We start from the raw sequence: 23,313 nt of genomic DNA on the forward strand, positions 1-23,313 counted from the left end.
TTAGTGAGCCAGAATAAACCCTTCTTTATAGTTAACTATTTCAGCTATTTCTTTATAGTTACACCAAAGTAACACACACACACACACACACACACACACACACACACACGCACGCACACGCACAGACACATACACAGACACATACACACTTCCTCTACAAACGCTGGTGATCTAGTGCCTTTCTCACTACCCAGTGCCTTGTGCAGACTTGGCAAATACTCTATCACTGAGCTACACCCTCAGCCCAGATGACAACTTTTTGACTCTGTGTGTGTGTGTGTGTGTGTGTGTGTGTCTGTTGGTTTTGTGGTGCTGTAGCCAAAGTATCGGAAACGGATTTTAGGACACTATGGCAAGGGAGGCAAGGCAGAGCTGCTCAGTCCGTCGCAGTGGGAGTGTGGAGTGTGGAGTGTGGGAGTGTGGGAGTGTGGGAGTGTGGAAAGGCTCCTCCCATGCTGCAGGACCAGAGAGTGGGCTGGGAACCAGGTATCGCCTTAAAAAACCGACTAGGCCCCACCCCCATTAAAAATGGCCTTTGTTTATGGCTATTGTTTACATGGGAGGTGTGTGCATGGGCTACGGCGCATGTGTAGAGTCAGAGACGACCTGTAGTTGGGTCTCTCCTCCTGCCTGTAGGTGGGCTTCAGGGCTGGAACCCAGGTTGTGAGGCTGGTGCAGCAAGTGCTCTTCCCACTGACCAGCTCACCAGCCCAGGCCCCACCTCAGATAGATTCCATAGCCTCCAAAGATGACACTGCCAGCTGGGGACTACATGTTCAAAACGGTGGCCTGTGGGGGACATTTCACATTCAACCCATAATGATGCATTAGAAAAACTTGTACTTTTTTCTTCTCATTTCTTAATCTTATGTTTTTAAAATTTCTTTGGTTTTGTTTTTGATTTTTTCTTTTCTGACTTTATAGTCTAATGCATATGTTGAACACACTACAGGTTGAGTATTTCTAATCTGAAAAATCTGTCTCCAAAATGCCCCAGAGTCTGAGACTTTTTGGGCACCAACATAATGCCACAAGGGAGAAATCCCACAGCATGGTTTGTTTTATGTTTAGTTACCCAAAATAGTGTGCTAGATTACGACTCAGCTCTGTGTAGGAGGTGTAAAGAAGTCTAAATGCACTTCATGTCTCCTTCCTGAGATGTGTCGTCTTATGTATGTGCAGGTTTCTCAGCATCTGAGGGAAGACCATAGCAGACACCTTTGGTCCTGAGCACTTTGGATTGGAGCCACCTTGCATGCAGAGTGTCAGCACCTTTTCTGTCCCCTAACTGCCAGAGCAGCTTTTAGTGGCCCTCCCCAGGACAGCTGGCTTTGGGGTTAGAGGAGTGTCTAACAAAAACGCTGACTTTTGTCCTGTGCCTTTCTGCACCTTTGGGGTTAGTCCTCTGATTTTTCTCTTGCTTCTCCGGTGGCTGAATTGATGCTGGATTTCCCATTAAGGAAACAGTCCTGCCATTGCAGAATAGCTGCTTGGTGCTGATGATCTGCGTCTCCTGTGCCTTGGTGTGCTGTGTGCTTTTAAGGATGTTTTGTCTTGGTAAGGTGAGGTTGGTCTGCTTGCCTCCTTGGGACAGCCTTCGAGTCAGTGCCCTGTCTGTCTCATGAAATGAAACGGAAGCTCTCCTTCAGTTTCTGTGCGTTGCATAAACATTAACTAAACCTGACCTCTCTAGGCTGAGACCTTGGGAAGATCAGCTCGGGTCTGCTGCTTTCATGGTGCATCTTTTCCTTCTTTCCGTTTCTTCTACAATAATCAGTCTATTTGAGACCATCTGTCCCTCGATGGTCAATAAGTTGTATTTCATTAAATTATCCATCTACTCAAGTTTTATTGATTCAAGTTATTATTAAATACTTTGGGATTCTAATATAATTTTATGATTTAATAATTTGTTGTTTTGTTTTTTTTTTTTTTTTTTGGTTTTTCGAGACAGGGTTTCTCTTGTGTAGCTTTGCGCCTTTCCTGGAACTCACTTGGTAGCCCAGGCTGGCCTCGAACTCACGGAGATCCACCTGGCTCTGCCTTCCGAGTGCTGGGATTAAAGGCGTGCGCCACCACCGGCCGGCAATAATTTGTTGTTTTGATGATATTTCTCTCGTCAGTTCTAGTTTTGGGTAGTTGCAACTTCGATCACGGACACACCCCATGAACACACTTAGACTAGTGGCTTGTCTGTTGTTGATTTATTTACACATGCTTTTGTGTGTTGTGTGTACATGCACATGTGGAGCCCAGAGGACAGCCTTGGCTGTTGTTCTGTAGACTGTACCTTTCTCCTGGGACAGGGTCTCTCACTGGTCTGACACTTGCCAATCAGGCTGACGTGGGTGGCCAGCTAGCCCCAGGGATGCACCTGTCCTGCCTCCTGCCCCACCCACACGCGGCCTTTTTTAAATGTGGCTGCTGTGCTTTCGAGATAAGCACTTGACCATGGAGTCCTGCCCAGCCTGGTCTGGGACTGTTGAAGCCTGTCTTCACCTGACCATGGAGTCCTGCCCAGCCTGGTCTGGGACTGTTGAAGCCTGTCTTCTGGTTTTGTTAGTCCCACTGGTGGTCAGACATTCTGTTCTCCCTTCTGTTTGACGAGTCCTTCATCTCTGTACTTTGTGACTTTGAATTTGGGCCCTCTGCTTAGTTGACACCGTTATTTAATGCTGTAGGTTTTTCTCCAGTGATTTTCTTTTATGTCTGGTTTTTCCCTCGCTGAGTCCATATTTTCTGATCTCCTTATTATTGCTTCAGAGAAATTTTGCTATTTGAATTTTGTATTTTTCCTGTTGACATAACAGTTTTAAATAATGGGTTTTAAAGAGTCTAGTCGTCATTTTGTGAAAATTTGTTCCTGTGTTGGGGTATATAAATATCAGTGTTACATTTTTTTTTTTTAAAAAGTAAATATACTACTCCACTTGTAATTTTTAGCATTACAAAGTACCTTATTATTATTATTTTTTGCTCTGGGTTCATATGTTCTTCTTGCTGTTTTGCTGAGAAGCCAACTCTTTCTTAATTGCACATTTCTTAAGGCACATTTCTTTTTAATTGTAAACTAATGTTCCTGTGAGGGATTTTGGCAAAGCATTAAAGTTCAACTCTTAAGCTATTGGCAAAATGCACATTAGGTCTGCCCTATACAGGCTGATATTTTTGTTACATTTTCTCAACTGTTTTAGGGAAGCCGTCTCTATCCACATGCATTAATCTACTTAATTGTTGTGAGATTTTTATCTTTTATTTTTTTTGCAAGATTTTTAAATTAAAGATGATTTTAGCAATTGTTTATTTTAGAAGACAAAATGATACGTGTGGGGTGCTTCCATTTCTTAACCCTTTGTATTTTACCAAGTAGTCTGAAAGTCAACAGGAAGGGACGCCTCTTTGGTCAGGAATGTGAAAACAGGAAGGAGGAAGTCTATTGGAAGTCTGTGTTGGCTGATTACACCATCAGCCCTCCCATAGAGGATGTTCCTTAGTGAGTGTGCTGCACTATTACCCAGCGTTAGAGAGAGTGCCAATGCCAGGCCCGTGAGTGTCAGCTCGTTACAGGAAGTAATGTTAACTAATGTTAACTAATGTTTCCTATATACGGGGATGGAATACGATTAGTGAGAACTAACGACAGGAACCCCCCCACACACAGTGGAATGCAAGGCAAGGAAAATTCAACATCAGAAGTTTAGGAAGATAGCCCTTCATTTTTTTGGCCTTTGCTTTTTCATGATGCTTAGACAAGCCAGATAACCCCTTATAACGTGCGTCCCTGTTCCAGTGGTGCAGATGGACAAAACCAGAGGTCTAGTCCCCAGCCCCCCTCACCCTTAAAGCGGGTAGAGTGTGTTCGCTCTATTGTAGAACAATTTTTGAATATTTCAAATTTCAACTGAACTTGAATCAGGTTGCCATTATCTTATAAAGCATTGACATTATTTTATTAGATTTATTAATTTTATGTATGCGTGTTTTGCTTGTGTGTTTATATGTACACCATACGTGTGCTTGGTGCTGCAAAGTTCAGCAGAGGGTCTCGGATCTCATAGAACTGGAGCTGTGAATGGTCACGAGCTACTGTGCGGGTGCTGGGAGTCAAACCTGGGTCCTCTCTAAAGCAACAAGGGCTCTTAACCTCCGAGCCGTGTCACCAGCCCCTTAGGGAGCATCTTACGAGCACACGTGGTGAACTGGATAAACTCTTTCGTGGGCAGATATACAAAGAATGGGTGTTTTATAACAGAAGTCTTTTCCAGGGTTCTCTGTTCTATAGCCCCTCCCCTAAACTTCTTAGGGACTCTCATTTACGCTGCAGCTGTTGGTTTGGATACCCAGCCAATCTTAGGATGCCTTCATCTTTATTATTATTATTATTATTAATTATTATTGTTGTTGTTATTTTGTAGCAGTACAATATTACAGATAATTTGGGAGGAAAACATGCAGAAAGCTTGATGGCATCCTCATCAGCATCATAGGCCTGGGGTATTGGGAATGCTATTTTCCTGTAGTCTACCCATTTCAACTTGGCTTATTTCCGAGCCTTATTTCTAGCTTATCGTGTGGTGCTTCCTGGAATGTTTTTACGTCATTGCACACATTGGCTGACAAGATGGCTCAGTGGGTAGGGTGCTTGCCGCCAAACCTGCTGACCTGAGTTCAGTCCCTGGAATCCATGTGGTGGAAGGAGAGAACCGACTCTCTCAGGGTTTTCTGGCCTCTGCGCGTGTACCGTGGCACAGGTGTGTGTGTGTGTGTGTGTGTGTGTGTGTGTGTGTGTGTGCGCACACATACCACAGTGAACACATAAAGCTCAAGTAGATTAAACAGCTCACAGTTCTGTCAGAAAGCTTGGCTGTTTTACCAATCTGTGACTTTAGCATCATCTGCATACAAAACACTCCGCATGAATAAATCATAAAATAATCTATTTGTAGGTATTTAATGTTGATGTAGAAAGTGAAGCACAGTTTGATATTCAGTTTGTTTAATTAAAGAGTTAGTGCTGACTTCATATCAGCTTTTGGTATGTATGATACATGTACTTTTTGTATTTATTTTAAACTCAAATACTGACTTTAATGTGACAGTACAATTATTTTTACTTATTTCCTCTTCTCTCATAAATTACATCCCAACCACAGTGAAATTATTTTTGTGTGTGTTCTTTCAGTACCATAATGCTTACTAAATGTCAGCTGGCGTGTACTAAAGGCTTATCCTGTGCCGTGTTGGTCACTCATAGAAGCTTGAGATTGGGTTTTTGTTGTGTTCGTAGTTCTGTTTCACCTTATTTTAAAGTAATGACTAACAAGATAAAATAGCTTTAAAATAGCTGGGCATGCTTTTAATCCCAGCATTCAGGAGACAGAGGCAGGTGGTTCTATGGGAATTTGAGGTTAGCCTTGTCGACATAGCAAACTCCAGGGCAGCGAGGGCTACATAGAGAGACTCTGTATTGAAAAATCAAAAGAAAACAAACAAACAAAAAAAAAACAAAGGAGAAAGCTTATTTTATTTAGGTTTTATACTACTCAGATGTCAGTTAGGTTGAGTGTGAGATTCACGTAAATTGATGCAGGTGTATGATTGCTGAGGGCTACTTGGTGAAGAGTGCCCTCTAGTGAGTGATTCTTGTTACTAAAATTTACACTTTGTAGCCTCACACTTGTGAACCGAATATGAAGATGAAAGACATTATCAGTTCTCAAGGAACTAAGAAGATTAAAACAAAACAAAACAAATCACTAAATAGACCGGGCGGAAGTGGCATATGTCTTTAATCCCAGCACTCGGGAGGCAGAGGCAGGCGGATCTCTGAGTTCGAGGCCAGCCTGGGCTACAGAATGAGTTCCAGGACAGCCAGAGCTGTTACACAGAGAAACCCTGCCTTGAAAAACAAAATCAAACAAACAAAATACACTAAATAAATTTGATGTGATGTATGAATAAAAAGATAGTATAGACTTTGTGTAGAAGGCCTGTGAAGTTCCATGTAATTGGAGTGTTATCTAGTGTAACTGTCTTGAGCTGCAATTGGAAAGAAATGTAAGGTATGTATTGAAGCTTATGTAGGATAAGGCATCCTTGGAATGGAATTTTTCCCAAAATTAAGTAGTTTCTTGACCAAATGTTTTACTCATTTAAGTTAGATGGAATTGATTATTTGTTTAAAAGAAAATCATTTCAAATCATGTGAATTTATGAATAAGAGGCCTTTCTCCCACATGGCATCGCCTTCACTTTTTTCTTTTTTTTTGATTTTCCGAGACAGGGTTTCTCTGTGTAGCTTTTCGCCTTTCCTGGAGCTCACTTGGTAGCCCAGGCTGGCCTCGAACTCACAGAGATCCACCTGGCTCTGCCTCCCGGAGTGCTGGAATTAAAGGCGTGCGCCACCACCGCCCGGCCTCCTTCACTATTTTTGAGTAATGCTTTACCTCACAGCTTCTGACATAGTTGTTAAAAATCCAGAGCCTTAAGTTTATCTAAAAAGGTTTGTAGTTTTTGGGTCCATTTCTGGCTCCAGCTACAGGGTCTCAGGTGAATTCTGAACTGCTTTTGAAGAGATGGTACCCTGGAAAGACTGAATTACATTCTCGATCTGTAATAGCCAAGAATGAAAAATGTAACTAGAAACAAAGTGGTCACTCATGTGATAACACATATAATACCGCAGTATAGCTTCCTACACACACACACACACACACACACACACACACACACACTGTACACACACACACATACACACTGTACACATACACTGTACACACTGTACACACAAATACACACTGTACACACACATACATACTCTGTACACACACACACACACACACACACACACACACACACACACACACAGCTTTATCTGAGCAATCTGGGAAAAGCTGTTTCCCTGCATCTTAGCTCACTTTTGCTATGTAACTGTGCTCATATCCTGACTGGATGCTTCTGTCCGACCCATTCTGAAAGAGCTGTCATAATTTGTGGTCCTTTGTTTAAGGAAATATCTTGCTAGGGGGGTAGCCGCCTTAGCCGCCGCTGCACACCTTTAATCCCAGCACTCGGGAGGCAGAGCCAGGTGGATCTCTGTGAGTTTGAGGCCAGCCTGGACTACCAAGTGAGTTCCAGGAAAGGTGCAAAGCTACACAGAGAAACCCTGTCTCGAAAAACCAAAAAAAAGGGGGAAATACCTTAAAATCTTGCGCCACCAACGCCCGGCCAAGCTAAACATTTTTAAATGCTGTTATGAAGACAATTTTAAATGGAACTACAAAAAAAGCTGATTATAAATTTCCAAAATCTATTAAAAACCATCCTATCCAATACATATTGTTTGACACCATCTTCAAAGGAGAATTTTGTAATGTCAGTAAGTTTAGAAGCTCACTAAGCTGTCATCGGTAATCACACGGCAACTGAAAAGGCGAGACTTTAAGATATTTCCACTTTGTTTCTAGTTACATTTTTCATTCTTGGCTATTACAGATCGAGAATGTAATTCAGTCTTTCCAGGGTACCATCTCTTCAAAAGCAGTTCAGAATTCACCTGAGACCCTGTAGCTGGAGCCAGAAATGGACCCAAAAACTACAAACCTTTTTAGATAAACTTAAGTCTCTGGATTTTTAACAACTATGTCAGAAGCTGTGAGGTAAAGCATAACTCAAAAATAGTGAAGGAGGCCGGGCGGTGGCGGCACACGCCTTTAATCCCAGCACTCTGGAGGCAGAGCCAGGTGGATCTCTGTGAGTTCGAGGCCAGCCTGGGCTACCAAGTGAGCTCCAGGAAAGGCGCAAAGCTACACAGAGAAACCCTGTCTCGAAAAATCAAAAAAAAAAAAAAAAAAAAAATGTTTAGCTTGTCAGAATCCAGTAGACTATGGTGGTTAATTATTAAATACATTTAATATAAATTAGACATATTTTATGATATTAATAAGAGTGGTATTCAGAATCTGAGAATTTAATTTAAAATTACTTAAAGATGAATGATAAGTAATTTCATTAATATGAAATATTAAACTTATATTAGAAATATATTAAGAATGTAATCTGGAAGTTAAGCTTGATTTGGCATCTGAAGAACTGATTCAGAGAAGCCCCAAGAACGCCTGTACTTGAGCCTGTACTTGAAGGATGTGAAGTGATTTTTGTTGCTGGAGGTACAGATTGAACCTACTGCGTCTCTTGAGTGACAGCGGAGCGCCCTTGTGGCTGATACTGGAAAGGTAGACGGGTGTCGCAGGCCTGGGAGAGTCGGCGCCTCCTACAGTTTTGTCGTGACAATTTTTCTCAAAAAAGTTTGAAAAGATTTGACACCAAAAGTAGGGTCACTAGTGCCAGGGATTCCTGAAGGTAGTGTTTTTGAGTTTTCTAGCATTTGAGAGTCTCTTTCCTTGCAAGGCTCCTTTTTTTTTTTCAATTACGTTTTAATAAAAATGCATCTTTTTATGGTGGTGGCCACCATAGTATCTTTCTGCATAATAACATGCGGCCATTGGCCTGGACCAGTTCTTTCTTGGCTAGGCATCTCGCATATCCTATTAGAGAATGAAGCATTCTAGAATAGAGGGAAAAATGCTTTCTTTTTTTCTTTTTTTTTGGTTTGGTTTTTCCGAGATAGTGTTTCTCTATGTGGCTTTGGAACCTGTCCTGGAACTCACTTTGTAGACCAAGCTGGCCTCAACTCACTGAGATCCACCTGGCTCTGCCTCCTGAGTGCTGGGATTAAAGACGTGTGCCACCACTGCCCAACCTGAAAAATGCTTATTTTATTTGGAAAAGAAACTATTGTTATTTCAGTAAAAAATAGGTAATATGTGGAATCAAGGATTAAATGCTTTGAGATTACATCAATTTTTCTCAAAGTTTAAATGTTTTAGGAAAAAAAAATATGTTTTGGGAGCCAATACATTTTATTTTCTTCCCGGATATTGTGGTGGACTTACTCTTTATAATGAAGACACAGTGAAAGAAAAAGTATTGAAAAAAGTATGAGGATATGTGCTTTTTGATTAAAAAAATAAAAATCCGATTACCGGAGATGAGAGTCCTTTTTTATATTTCTTGGGAATTAAATTTTTTCATCAGAAAGACTTTTTCTTTACCAAAATAGAACTATGAAATATTACTGTTTCATTTACAGAATGAAATTTATACATCTATTGGAACACTGAAGTGTCTTGATTTATCAGATTACAGTTGATAATAAAAACATTAATTTTCACTTCATCCATTTTAACATTTGGAATCTTCCCGATGTACCAGCATCATTACCTTCCCAGAATTGTCTTTCTCTAAACTTTAGATGCTTTTAAATTTTAGAATTTCTCTAATTTTTAAAATTTTCTTATTTTTATATTTTCTACCACTAGGTGGAGTCCTATACAAATACTTTAAAAAGGCGTCTGTGAAAGACAATTCTCTTGTTTAAATTCTAAAAGCCTAGGGGGTAGAGGGAGCTGGAGAGATGACTCAGTGGTTAAGAGCACTGGCTGCTCTTCCAGAGGACCCAGGTTCAATCCCAGCACCCACATGGCAGCTCCCAGCTGTCTGTAACTCCACTTCTAGGGGATCTGACACCTTCACAGCAGTGCACATAAAATAAATTATAATTTTTTAAATTCCAAAAGCCTCATGATATTAGATAATCAAATGTTACAGAACAGCTTATAACTGAGCACTTGGCTTTGGTGTATGAGATATGAGAAGATGGACTGTATCTTTACTTAAAAAGTTGTCATGTTTAAGAGACTTTTTGTGCATTCCTAGTTGCTAAAGTTAAAATATGGGAATAAAATCTTCAGTGTAGAGTAAGTCACGTGTTTTCGTTGTAAGTCATGTGTTTTGTTGTTACGTAGCACAGAATCTTGACAGAAGACTTTATTGTGCTAAGCATTTGGAAGGGTGGCTGCATTTTTCTTTAACATGTTTTTTTAAATCGATTCTTTGGAAATTTCACATCATGCACACCAGTTCCACTCATTTCCTGGTCTTTCCGTATCTGCCCTCCACCCTTGTAGCCTCCCCCCCCCACTCCCCCCAAAAAGAAAAAAGAAAAAAATGGTTTCCCAAAAGAAAAAAGAAAAAAAAATAGTTTAAGAAAATGCCCAAACGCAAAACAACAACAGCAAAAATCCCAGTCACTCCTCCGTTTCTCCAGCCTCTCCCAGCCTCTCTGCCATAGACTTGTTTGTCTGTGGCATTGGGATCTTTGGTGAGTCACACAGTCACTCTTTTGCCCAGACAGCGTTACTTGCAAATGTTCTTTGCCATGAGTTGTTGGTCAGGTTCAAGGCCTCTGGCTTCTGTTAACCATCCATTGGTTCCTCCAGAGAGTCTCCTCTCTGATATCCTGCCGTTGCCTGGAGACACGGAGGTCCTGCTGTTATGGTTCCTTAGGACCAGTCCCTTCATGAGCTCCAGCAGCTCATAGTGGAGTAGATCCTGGGCAGTGCCGACTCAGAACCCTAGATGTGGGCCTGGTTGGTGGCTGGGTTGGTTGTCCTGGGCCTCTGGGAAATGATCACGTGCACATAGTGTATCTTCTCCAACACCGAGCATTAATGCTAAGTAGTTAATGGGGCTGCATAGCAACCAGGAAGGACAGCCTGGGGCTCTAAATGAAGGCGGTTGCCGAGGGAGAAAACAGATTCGTTGGCTTATTTGAATGACAGGAAAGCGTTTGGATGCATGCGCTTGATTCCCCTGGCTATTCTCCTCAGCCAAAACCAAGGTGGATTTACAATATGTTTAACAAAGATTTACATATAAAGAGCCTCTTTTAAAAGTATTTTCTTGTTTGAGATTTTAATTACCTCATTTCTCCTTTCCTTTCCTCCCTCCAAATCCTCCCATATATCCTTCCTTGAGGTGCGGGCCAGCTCTTCAACCCCCACCCCCAGGCCAATTCTCCTGCTCCCACGCTCCCACCTCACTCTGCAGCTTGCAAGGGGCAGGGTCAGCTTCCCATGTGTGGTGGTCAGTGAGGAGCCGGGCCAGCTCTCCTGCCCCATGCCTTAGGCTGGTGAGAAGGGGTGGGGCGGCTCTCCCAGGGCCAGCGAGGGGTGGGCCTGCTCAGGATGGCCCTCGGACATCAACGTGGGTTTAAGCAGACCGCAGGCATGCTCATTGCCTTTGATGGTAACATGGCTGTGGACGTCAACACAGACCCCTGCTGCTGTAGGGCCACGGACAGCACAGGCACAGACATCACGTGGCCTCGGGTGGCAGTGCAGGCCACTCATGTACGTTAGCCTGTCCCTCACCACCAGTTCCACCTCTCTCCACAGCGCGCGCACGCACGCACGCACGCACGCACGCACGCACGCACGCACGCACGCACGCACGCACGCACGCACGCACGCACGCACGCACGCACGCACGCACGAACGACCACTCTGCTTCGCTTTCTCTCCCAGTTCTCCACCACGTGTTTGCTCCTTGTGGTGCTGCCCGCAGGGGCAGGCAGACCTCTGGCCCTTGTCTTCTGCCCTCCTGCTCCCTGAATGAACTCTTACCTTGACATCGCTATTTGTGAGTGGAGCACTAAGGGACCACCTTAGTGGGCTGGAGAGATGGCTCTGGAGTTAAGAGCAGTGGCCGCTCTTCCAGAGACCTGGCTTCCATTCCTAGCACTCACAGCTCATAACTGCCTGTAACTTGAGTCCCAGGGAGTCTGACGCCCTCTTCTGGACTCCAGGGGCTCTGCATTCACATGGTGCACAAACGTACATGTGAGCAAAACACCGTACACATAACATTAAAATCTTTTTTAAAAGGTATCACCTTAGAGAATGTGGAGTAGTGTAGCGTTTATCAGCTTTCTCAGGTTCCACCTTGCTAGTCTGTCACATTTGTGAATTTGTGTGCGTTTGTAGGAGCTTGGTTAGACTTCCCAGTAGATGTTAGAAATCCTGGGGAAAATCTTTAAAAAAAATAGTTTAATTAAAGCTGTGTGTAACTGAAATTTTTAGAACAGTAATATAACTTACTCTAATAAATTAAGTCAATATAGTAACCAACTTTGGGCTAAAGAGTAATACTGACAATTCTCTTTCCTGCCCTCACATCACAGTTTTAAAGAGTATCGATGATTGTTCAAGGTAAAGCGGGTCTTTGCAGAGAAGCACGGGAGGGAGCTGGTGTTTCCTCCTCACGTCTTGCTCCTCAATTTGTTGCATTTGTAACTCACTGCTGCTTCGAGATTAGCCACGCCTCAGTTCGCATTCCCTTTCCTGTGTGTGGTTGATTTCACCTGATGGGTGCAGCAGTGCACATCGGGATCCCCTGCCGAGTCGTTCTCAATTGCTGCCCTGCAAATGTGCTGTGTGCCGCTGCTGCTCGGCCGCTTGGCTGGGGCTTCCCAGCCCCGCTCCAGGGAAGTCATATAACGTTGTACTTTTTAAGTTTTCCTGGATCAGGTAGACATGGGATTAAGTCTTGGCTGTGTTTTTTGTGTGACTTTAGACTTAGGTGTTCATCTTCCTCCAGTGCACTTGAAAACTGGACTGTTGGCAGAGTGTGCTGTGGAGGTGTGGTGACTATTTAATGAGGCCCTGCACGAACAGCTCTGACTGTGGAGTGCGCACTCAGCTGGTGTTTTTATTACCACCGTCACTAAGACAGAAGCAGCCCTCCCGACTCCTTTCTGTACCACACCACCCAGCATTTGACATGGGCTCTGGGGATCCGAACTCCAGTCCTTGTGCTGTCCTGGCAAGTGCTTTGACAGCTGAGCTATCACCCCAGCCCTTGGAGTCTGAACTGTGAGTGAGATGTGAGTCCTTCATTAGACTGACTGTGTGCCACACCACACTGAAGTCCTGCATTAGACTGACTGTGTGCCACACCACACTGAACTCCTACATTAGACTGACTGTGTGCCACACCACACTGAACTCCTGCATTAGACTGACTGTGTGCCACACCACACTGAAGTCCTGCATTAGACTGACTGTGTGCCACACCACACTGAAGTCCTGCATTAGACTGACTGTGTGCCACACCACACTGAAGTCCTACATTAGACTGACTGTGTGCCACACCACACTGAACTCCTGCATTAGACTGACTGTGTGCCACACCACACTGAACTCCTACATTAGACTGACTGTGTGCCACACCACACTGAACTCCTGCATTAGACTGACTGTGTGCCACACCACACTGAAGTCCTGCATTAGACTGACTGTGTGCCACACCACACTGAAGTCCTGCATTAGACTGACTGTGTGCCACACCACACTGAAGTCCTGTATTAGACTGACTGTGTACCACACCACACTGAACTCCTGCATTAGACTGACTGTGTGCCACACCACACTGAACTCCTGCATTAGACTGACTGTGTACCACACCACACTGAAGTCCTGCATTAGACTGACTGTGTGCCACACCACACTGAAGTCCTGCATTAGACTGACTGTGTGCCACACCACACTGAAGATACTGCCACCACACTGATCTGCATAGACTGCTGCCACACCACACTGAACTCCTACATTAGACTGACTGTGTGCCACACCACACTGAAGTCCTGCATTAGACTGACTGTGTGCCACACCACACTGAAGTCCTGCATTAGACTGACTGTGTGCCACACCACACTGAAGTCCTGCATTAGACTGACTGTGTGCCACACCACACTGAAGTCCTGCATTAGACTGACTGTGTGCCACACCACACTGAAGTCCTGTATTAGACTGACTGTGTACCACACCACACTGAAGTCCTGTATTAGACTGACTGTGTACCACACCACACTGAAGTCCTGTATTAGAATGACTGTGTACCACACCACACTGAACTCAAATGCATCATCTCTCATGGCCCATGAACCTTAAATCAAAATAGATAGCCAACTGTTGTGGTTGCTTGCACCAAAGGGGTTTCTTAGGATGTAAGAGTTTCAGTTACACGCAGAGAGAGCAGCCTTTGATAGATGAGGTGACCTATCACCCTCTCCCACTTCCTGTCCCTCCTCCTCTACTTCCTTCACCCACTCCTCTCTTCTCCTTCAGTTCTCCCCCTCCCCACCTTTCCTCCAGAAAGAGGACCAAAGACCTGGAGGAGATGAGGGAGGTTGAACATACAGGAACACACATTTAACAGAGCATAGGACAGGAGTATACCTGATGTGTTCAAGAATTCACGAGGTTGGGGCTGGAGAGATGGCTCAGCGGATAAGAGCACTGGCTGCTCTTCCAAGGGTCCTGAGTTCAATTCTCAGCACCCACATGGGATTGAAGATCTCTCTGGCATGCATGCAGACAGAACACTCATACCTAAAATAATACATAAGTAAATAAATTGTTTTTGAAAAAGAAGAAAACGTTCTTACCCCTCAACACTAGGAGACCGGTGTTGCTGGCAGAATCAGTAACCTGGAGAATAGATAGCAGCAAGTGAGGCCAGTGAGGTGATGTGCAGCCAAATTACACAGGGCTTCGCAGGGCTGCTGCAAGAGACAGGTGGTTGAGTACGAGACCTTCTGTTTCAATAAAATCATCCCATATGCATCATGTGGCTGCTGTGTGGAGAAGATACTGGGAGGTGGAGGCAAGGTAAAACCATGCCAGTTAGGAAGCAGTTGGCAGTAATTAAAGCAAGACATGTTGCTGACTTAGACTAGGGTGATGTCAGTGAGTGTGACAGGTTTGCTAGATCAGAGGTGGCCAACTTAAAAAAAAAAACAAAAACAAAGCATTTGTTAATTTGTTTTGTGTGTATGTATGTATGTACGTATGTATGTATATAAGCACACATGCTGTGTGTGCGCATGCTCCATGGCCTAGGCAGGGAGGTCAGAGGGCAATCATGGGGATTGGTTCTATCCTTCTGTCATTTGGGTTCTGGGGATCCAATTGAAGTTGTCAGGCTTGGCAGCAGGCAACTTCACCTGCCGAGCATCTCACCAGCCCCCGTCAGCCCTTTGACATCGGGATACGATGTTGTCCTTTACAGACGTGTGGGCTGCATTCATCACTGCCCTGGGCGGTAGATTGGACTTGCCTGTGCTAAATCATGTGGGGTTGGAAGGGGGAGAAAAAAGGCGGGGTTGATTTCAGGGGGTTTTGTCTGAGAAACTAGGTAAGTGGAGTTTACTAAGATGAGGAAGATTATGGAAAAAGCAGGTTTGGGGAAACTGGGTTAGGAATCCCCTTGCAATAAACTGAAGATAAATGCTCATCACACTTTCATTTGGGGAGATATGAGTCTGAAGTTTGAGGAGCGGTTAGAGGTGGAAATATAAATTTGGAAGACGTTTGTGTGTTTGTAGAGTCAAGCTGAAATCAAGAGTGTATGAATGAAAAAGAAGGTGACCAAGACCAGAGTCCCATTCTAGCCAGGCACTCAAAGAGCCCAGGTTTTTAATTGCCACCTCTATTGTCTCTACTGCTCGTAGTACTTAACTCACTAAAGACTGAGGCTCGAAGCTGCCCGCGGAGGCTTTGGTGTGTTTGGGGAAACAAGTACATGGCATATCTGAACATTTAAGTTACAATACGGAGTAGTGTATGAGTACGCGGCAGGGCAGCCATCATCAAGGACTACAACTTCATCTGTCCTACACATGGAGATGACTGACAAAGACCTGGGGAAAAACAGGACTTGCACTGGACCTTACACAGGAGGCAGCGGCTGGGGAGGTGCAGCGTCTGGGGAGGTGCAGCCACCTCCAGGTTCAAAGCTATGTGGAAACGCCTGCCAGATTCTCTCAGAGGTGCTGTGCTCACAGTTCTGCTCAGTACAGCAAATGAACACTCATTGTCAGCAGTGGGAAGGGGACGTAGGACAGGGGAAGGAGAGGTCCAGGATGAGTGTCCATTTGTCTTTCTCTAGTGCCAGTGTGTGGGCAGCCCTTCCTCTGTTGCTAGTGAAGTTACTCATGCCTCGATGTCCAGAGATTTTTTTTTATCAGGGTACAGTCATGTGAATGGGGGCTGATTGCCTGTGCGGGTCTGGCTCACTGCCCACTTCGCTGACCTTGGTTTTCAGCCTCGAGAAAGCTAAGGCCCCTGCTTTCATAAATCTTACTGTTACGGCCTCCGTGTAACCAGACAAGACATTACAAAATGTTCGCTCCCAGAGCCAAGGACACGCTTTACTGCAGAGTAAAGGGTTGGTACGTTGCATTTGCAAATGCTGTGGTAACCACAGTAGGATTCTGTAGTTGAGGATGTAGATTTTGGAACCAGATGGCCAAGATGCATAATCCCACCATAAATCTTGAATTGTGGAGTTTATGGCAGTTATAGTGAATAATGTATCCCAAAAGCAAGGGCAATAACAATATCCACTTTCTGGGCTTATTGTAAAGATGAAAGAGTTACTATATAGCTTTTAGAACATATTCTGACACAGTAAATGCTGTAAAAGTCATGAGTTTCTTCATATATTTTTTGCACTATTGATTCAGTTTTGAGCCTTAGTATGTTAAAGATTAATATTTGACCCACATCTCCCAAGCCTCAAGACTTTTATTTCTGGACACCTAGGAATATATTTAGAAGAATATTAACATTCTCAAAAAGAAATGAAATATTTTCCTTTAAAATTATTTCTAATGAAGGTAATAACTGTCCGATTCATTTACTTACTTGGAGATTAAATCTCTAGTTACTGCAAAGATTGTGGTTAATTGGGAAAGCTTTTGGTGAACTGAGAAGTTAATTTTAGTTCTCTTTTACATACAGGTCTGTGTATGATGATCAACCAAATGCACACAAGAAGTTTATGGAGAAGCTGGAGGCTTGTATCCGCAATCATGACAAGGAAATTGAAAAGATGTGTAACTTTCATCATCAGGGCTTTGTAGATGCTATTACGGAACTCCTTAAAGTAAGGGCTGATGCAGAAAAACTGAAGGTAGGAAATTCGTTCAACTGCTCTTCACCTTTCTTTATTAACTGATGTAATACTCTAATACATTAGCCAGTGAGTGCACTTTGGGGAAGAAAACAGCGTATGTACTTGAGAGTGTTCCCTGTGCTCCGCTAACACAATTGTCAGCACTAATGAGAGCAATGCTTTTGCCTGATGTCTTTACACGCAGGAAATGTACTAAACCGTACAGACAGGGAAAGAAAGGCCTATTTACAGTTTGGGGTTTTTTAAAAAAACGATGGTACAGTGGTGTTAAAAAGCTATCCTCCCTGGGTGGTGGTGGCGCATGTCTTTAATCCCAGCACTCAGAGGCAGAGGCAGGTGGATCTCTGAGCTCAAGGCTAGCGTGGTCTACAGAGTAAGTTCTAGGACAGCCAGAGCTACACAGAGAAACCCGGTTTTGAAATACCAAAAACAACAACAGCAACAAAAAAAAAAACCAAAACAAAACAAAAAAACTATCCTCTGGGTCTGGAGAGATGGCTCAGAGGTTAAGAGCACTGCTTGCTCTTCCAAAGGTCCTGAGTTCAATTCCCAGCAACCACATGGTGGCTTACAACCATCTGTAATGAGATCTGGTGCCCTCTTCTGGCCTGTGGGGATGTGTATAGACAGAACAATGTATACATAATAAATAAATAAATCTTTGAAAAAAAAACTATCCTCTGAAGTCATGAAAATTTAGTATAAATGATTTCATGCTGTTATTTAATTATATTGAAAATTTATTAAAGGAAGTTGCTCACATATTCTGCCATATTGGAGGCATTATTTATTAAACTAGGCCTGGATTTGTTCAGTCAGAATATAAAATATTTAATTATAGGAGTTGTCTTTTCATTTAAAGTGCTTCTCAGGCAGAGTACAAAGACGATGATTAGAGACCATCATATAAAGGATATTCAGATAACAAGAGACCAGGCACACCATTAGTGAGGTCACTGAGTACTTCTCTTCTGCAGCTAATGAGATTTTTAATAATAAGAATGTGCTTCCTCATATGATGACCTAATGAGTCACTTAATATGTGGGAAAATCGAGGCTGAGCTTTGGCTGCACCTGCAGCTTGAACATGTTGCTGTGGGTTGAGAGTTCTGTGTTTGATGTTAATCAGCCTCCCAGGGTTTGCATTGAGAAAGTACGAATGTTTAATTACCGTAAAATGCAATCGCCATTTCCTACAGACAGTGAATGGCACATAGACCTCATTGAAGTTATCAAAAAGGGACCAGTGGTCAATTGGGTCAGTGATTTGAATTGTTTGACAGACTTAGAAAAGCAAGTAAAGTTCAAAAATCCTGAGTAAATTTGAGAAGTTTGCCACAGAATCTGTTAAAAAGAACTGTCATAACCAATTGAAGTTAACAAAAGTCCTTTTCAATCAGAAGTTCAAGTTCAAGCTGTAGAGTTAATTTGAATTTGCATTTCTTTGTTCTGAGTCTCTCATGAAGCGTGATCTGATTACAAGGGTGAGCAGTTACGTCAGGGCGGCTTCACCCGGGTTTGTCTAACTAAGGCGGAATTATTTTTAAGGTGCAAGTTACTGACACCAACCGAAGGTTTCAAGATGCTGGAAAAGAGGTAAGAAAAGGGTGGATGGATAGAGGGATGGATGGATGAGTGGGTGGGTGGATGGATGGATGGAGGGAGAGAGAGGACTCAGTATATATGGATGCCGTTGAACTTCAAAATTGTCAACACTTTCATTTTCCAAGGTGATAGTACAAACAGAAGACATTATTCGATGTAGAATTCAGCAGAGAAATATTACAACTGTAGTAGAGAAATTGCAGTTATGCCTCCCAGGTGAGTCAGACCTGTGTATCGTATGTTTGGTGTGGTAAAATTACAATTCTACAATACTACTGAACAGTCATCTTCCCTGTGGGAATGAATTACAGACTGTTGGGTTTGCTCCCAGCAGCACCTGTGCTTGCCTTTCACGGCTGCTCCTTTCAGGCTTTCAGAAGTAAATGTTTCCATTTCACCTGTTTCCTAAACAGCTTTGCATTTCCTCTCTGCCTAGCTGGCCATTTGGGTCACCTCCCCACCAACTCCGCCTCCATGCTTGTCTGGTTTCCCTCAGGGAGAGTGGCTTTTAGTTTCATTTTTCAGGCCTTTATCTAATTTGCCTGATTTTTTTTTTTTTTTTTTTTACCTCTAGTTCCCATTGTTTTCTGTTCGCACTTAACACGTTCATTTTGCTTTGTTCACAATCTCATTTTGCCAATAAGGTGAGGAAACATTATAAACGCTAGGCCTCCCCGCTTTGGCCTTCCGTAATGTTTTTTAGAAAGACTTAGTTCCTGGTCTGGCTCTGATGTTACTGGGATGTCATATAAATTCTCAAGAACTAACGATTATTTTCTTTCCCTGGATTTACTGTGTTTTAAGTTGAATGTATCTCCTGTTCATATAACAAAGCAGGTGAATGCTGTTTCTGTTTCTTCACATAGTCAGTGAAGGCCATCTCAGGGTCTGATTTAGCTTACTTCCTCCTTAGGAAGAAACCTAACCCTCCATAACTAGGGAAATAGAATACCATGTATACTATTTACGTGATAGAAATTTAGCTTGGAATATAAATGATATCGTCAACATTGTCAGTAGTGTTTATTGGCTAAGATAAATACATTGTTTTTCACTAACGAGAATAGCTTTTCTTAGGACTCTTGCAAGTCCACTTAGTTGAGTCCATAGTGGACCAGGGATATTTGCCTGTGAACCTTGAGTAAATAAACTGCCATTTTTCTCAAGGTGCCTCTGTGTACTAGATGCATTGGATTAGCCGTGAAGACAGCTTCTTCTCTGAGGGCTTTGTCATTTGTTGCTTTAGCCAATAAGCCTAAAAGTGGGTACTGGCGGAGTGAATGGCAGAGGCCTGGATTCAGCACACACCATAGTGGACTGTAAAGTCGAGATGCTGGACAGCAGCTCTGAGTGTGTGTGAACACTTACTCGTCATTGCCACACCCAGAACCTCCCCGTCCCCCAATCTGCCCTTCGGATGAACAACACATACCCCATGTATCAGGTATTATGGAAGATACTGGAATCACACAGTTCCAAGTTCATTATTTTATTGAACAATTGTATTTCTGGGGCTTTGTGGAAGGCTTGAAATAAAGATTCTTTGCTGGGTCTATTTCCACTGTTATAACTCACTGTGCGGTTAGCATTTTTCAGTTTTCTTTCTTTGTAGATTCGGTGTAAATTTCCTTATGTAGTTAGTTAATGTTACAGTCATGCTATTTGTGTTCAATCAAATGATCTCACTGTCACTCAGTTTTCTTTCTGAAGTAACTAAATTAGAAACTTCTAGTTGCACTTCTGGAAAGAGATATTAGTAGTTTCTGAATAGAATAATTGATAGGTTTCTGTCTCATTACAGGTATCAGTATATACAAGTGTTCCACCTCTAATATGTTAATGTATATAATGTTCAATATGTGCAAATTAAACCATTTCCATTAACAGCACATATAACATTTTATTTGAGAATATTAACTCACCACTTTGTAGTAGAGAGAAGACTAATGAATTTGTTATGTCAAACGTACTTTTCTTATAAAACTGCAATGTGGTTTTTGTTGCAGTGCTGGAAATGTACAGTAAGCTGAAAGAACAGATGAGCATGAAAAGGTGAGTTCGCTTCTCTGGTGTCTTAAGAGTCCTTAACAGTAAGCACAGGTCAACTCAGTGTGAACTACAGTGAAGCTGAATTTTCTGTCTTAACTCTAACCTTTCTCATGCAACATGTTTATCTTTATCACTCAGTAAAGCAAACTGTAGCCGTGTATTTATGAATCCTTGTCCTTTATAAGTGATATCAAACATTGGTAGTACTGGTAAAGGATAAATAGACAACTCAAAAGGAGTCAGAATTTTGTTAACTTACTGACATATTTTACTGTAATGAGTGCAGGATGTGGGCTGAAGGCAGAACACAGGTGGTTAGGAGCTGACAGCCAGGACAGTGTGCTTCACCTTCTGCTTCATAATGCAGATGAAAACATGACATGAAAAGTGCACTGAGAAACCCTGTCTCGAAAAAACCAAAAAAAAAAAAAAAAAAAAAAAAAGAAAAAGAAAAGAAAAGTGATATGAAGTAGTTTATTGATTGCCATGGGAACACTGATAAAATGATGTCCAAGATGTTTAAAAATGAACAACTCCAAAGTAACATTGAAAAGCCAAAATAAACAAGACACATGTGGATTGGGGAAATAATTTTTAATTATTTATAAGCAATTATAACATGTAATCTACAAATCCATAGTCAGTGAATGCCTCGCTTTATAGTGCTGCACCTTGAATTTCAGTAGGTTTGCCAATTTGTGTTAATTTGTAGAATAGTAATTTTCCCTTATTAAACATAAATAAGCCAGAAAAGATAACTCTTTTGTTTATATAGTACTAGTATGTTCTCTTTTTGTATTATGCATTCTCATATTTTAAACTTCAAAAAGTTTTATGTGTTTGTTGCAAAAAACAAGCCATCTGCCCCTACCCCCAAGCCCACCAGGGTTTATTTTCCCTTTTCCTTGACCAGCTAGCAGCAGAGTAAGAAAGATATTCAGAAATAGAAAAAAGTAAAAGCCCAGAGGCAAAAGATAGATAGGATAATTTAAAGATAAGAAAAGCTGGCAAGAAACAAGCCAAGCTAAAGCCAGGCATTTGTAAGTAACAATAAGACTCTGTGATGTTTGGAAGCTGGGTGGAGGGCCCCCTAAAAGAGCACAATCAAACAACATTATGGTGCCCGACATAGGGCTAGAGTAAAAGAAAATCTATCAACACCAAAGTCATTCTCATTTCTTTTTCTTTTCTTTTCTTCTTTATTTTTTGAGACAGGGTTTCTCTCTGTACCTCTGGTTGTCCTGAAACCCACTCTGTAGACCAGGCTGGCCTTGAACTCACAGAGATCTGGTTGCTTCTATTTCCCAAGTGCTGAGATTAAAGGCATGCACCACCACTGCCCAGCTTCATTTTTTAACTTTTTCCTTAAAAACAAAAACAAAAACAAAATAATAAGCCTTAAAGTTCTGTAAATTCTTTCTGATGTGTTTTATTGGCCTTTGTTTTTAGTGTGCCTCGGTACTTGGGGAGCCACCTTTCAGAACACCTTGTCTCTATTTTATGTATTTGAGTGTTCTGCCTGCTTGTGTGTGTGCGCGCTTGGTTCCTACAGAAGCCAAAAGTGGGTATTGGATTCCCTGGGACTGGAGTTACAGTTGGTTGTGAACTGCCACATAGATGCTGGAAACCGAACTGTGGTCCTGTCCACTGCAAAAAGAGCAAGTGTCCTTAATTGCAGAGCTATCTCTTCAGCCCTAGGAGCCACACTTTAATTTGGAAACTAATCTTTAATCTTATAATGTGCTAGGAAATTTTCTTGATATAAATTTGCTTAGAGTACTGACCTATTCTCTTCCTCTCTCCTTCTCTTCTTCCCTCCCTCCCTCATTCTCTTCCTCCTTTCTTCAGAAACAGCATCTTACTATATCCCACCATACACTTGAACTTATGACCATTCTGCCTCAGGCTTCCAAATACTGGCATGTAGCAAGCTTTTAAGTCAGATTGTCTTTGGACCTCCAGCCTGCGAATAATGATCTGGAGACTTATTATTAATTATAAAATCTTGGCCTTAGCTTAGGCTTTTTCCCAACTAGGTCTTGTAACTTAATTGACTCATTTTTTAAAGTCTATGTTCTGCCATATGTAGACAAATTTTTAAACAGTCTTACTAAATAAGAAACACAGAGCCAAATAGCCAAAGAGATCAGAGAAATAGCGAATGGCCACCGACTAATCTTATCTTACCACCTCACCGTAGCTTCCCAAGAGAGAGTCTTCCCATCTAACCTGTGCTTTTATTGCCTTCCTGTTCTGCCTTCTCATTGGCTCTAAGCCCAGCCACATCACTTCCTCATAACTGCCTGTCTATACAGACCTCCAGGTCTCTATGGTTGGTTCTGGGATTAAAGGCATGTGTTAGCTTGGCTGTGTCCTTGACCTCACAGAGACTCTGCCTGCCATGTGATCGGATTAAGGGCGTGTTGCTGGAGGGCGTCTCTCCAGGTTCCTCAAGCCCTGCAGTCCCACAGTCTACTTATAAAATAATCACTCAGACACTTATATCACTTATAAACTGTATGGCCGTGGCAGGCTTCTTGCTAACTGTTTTTATCTTAAATTAACCCATTTTTATAAATCTATACCTTGCCACGTGGCTGGTGGTTTACCAGAGTCTTTGCATGCTGCTTGTCCTGGTGGTGGCTGCAGTGTCTCCCTGCCTCAGCCTTCCACTTCCCAGAATTCTCCTCTCTCCTTGTCCCACCTACTTCCTGCCTGGCTACCTCCTTCCTGCCTGGTCACTGGCCATCAGTGTTTTATTTATATAGAACGATATCCACA

General features: G+C 42.5%; 1 protein-coding gene across 7 annotated transcripts in view; it reads left to right on the forward strand.

Moving 5' to 3' along the window:
• Exoc6 (exocyst complex component 6) overlaps nt 1-23,313 on the forward strand; it is a 151,731-nt gene that overhangs the window by 24,357 nt on the left and 104,061 nt on the right. For all 7 annotated transcript variants that reach the window (XM_037206565.1, XM_037206580.1, XM_037206560.1 and 4 more), the window contains exons 2-5: nt 16,704-16,875; nt 18,427-18,474; nt 18,609-18,699; nt 20,490-20,535. In XM_037206565.1, the coding sequence (XP_037062460.1) occupies nt 16,704-16,875; nt 18,427-18,474; nt 18,609-18,699; nt 20,490-20,535 (357 nt within the window). The remainder of the gene's footprint in view (nt 1-16,703; nt 16,876-18,426; nt 18,475-18,608; nt 18,700-20,489; nt 20,536-23,313) is intronic.

Source organism: Peromyscus leucopus, chromosome 1, assembly GCF_004664715.2.
Source record: "Peromyscus leucopus breed LL Stock chromosome 1, UCI_PerLeu_2.1, whole genome shotgun sequence".
Classification (NCBI taxonomy): Eukaryota; Metazoa; Chordata; class Mammalia; order Rodentia; family Cricetidae; genus Peromyscus; species Peromyscus leucopus.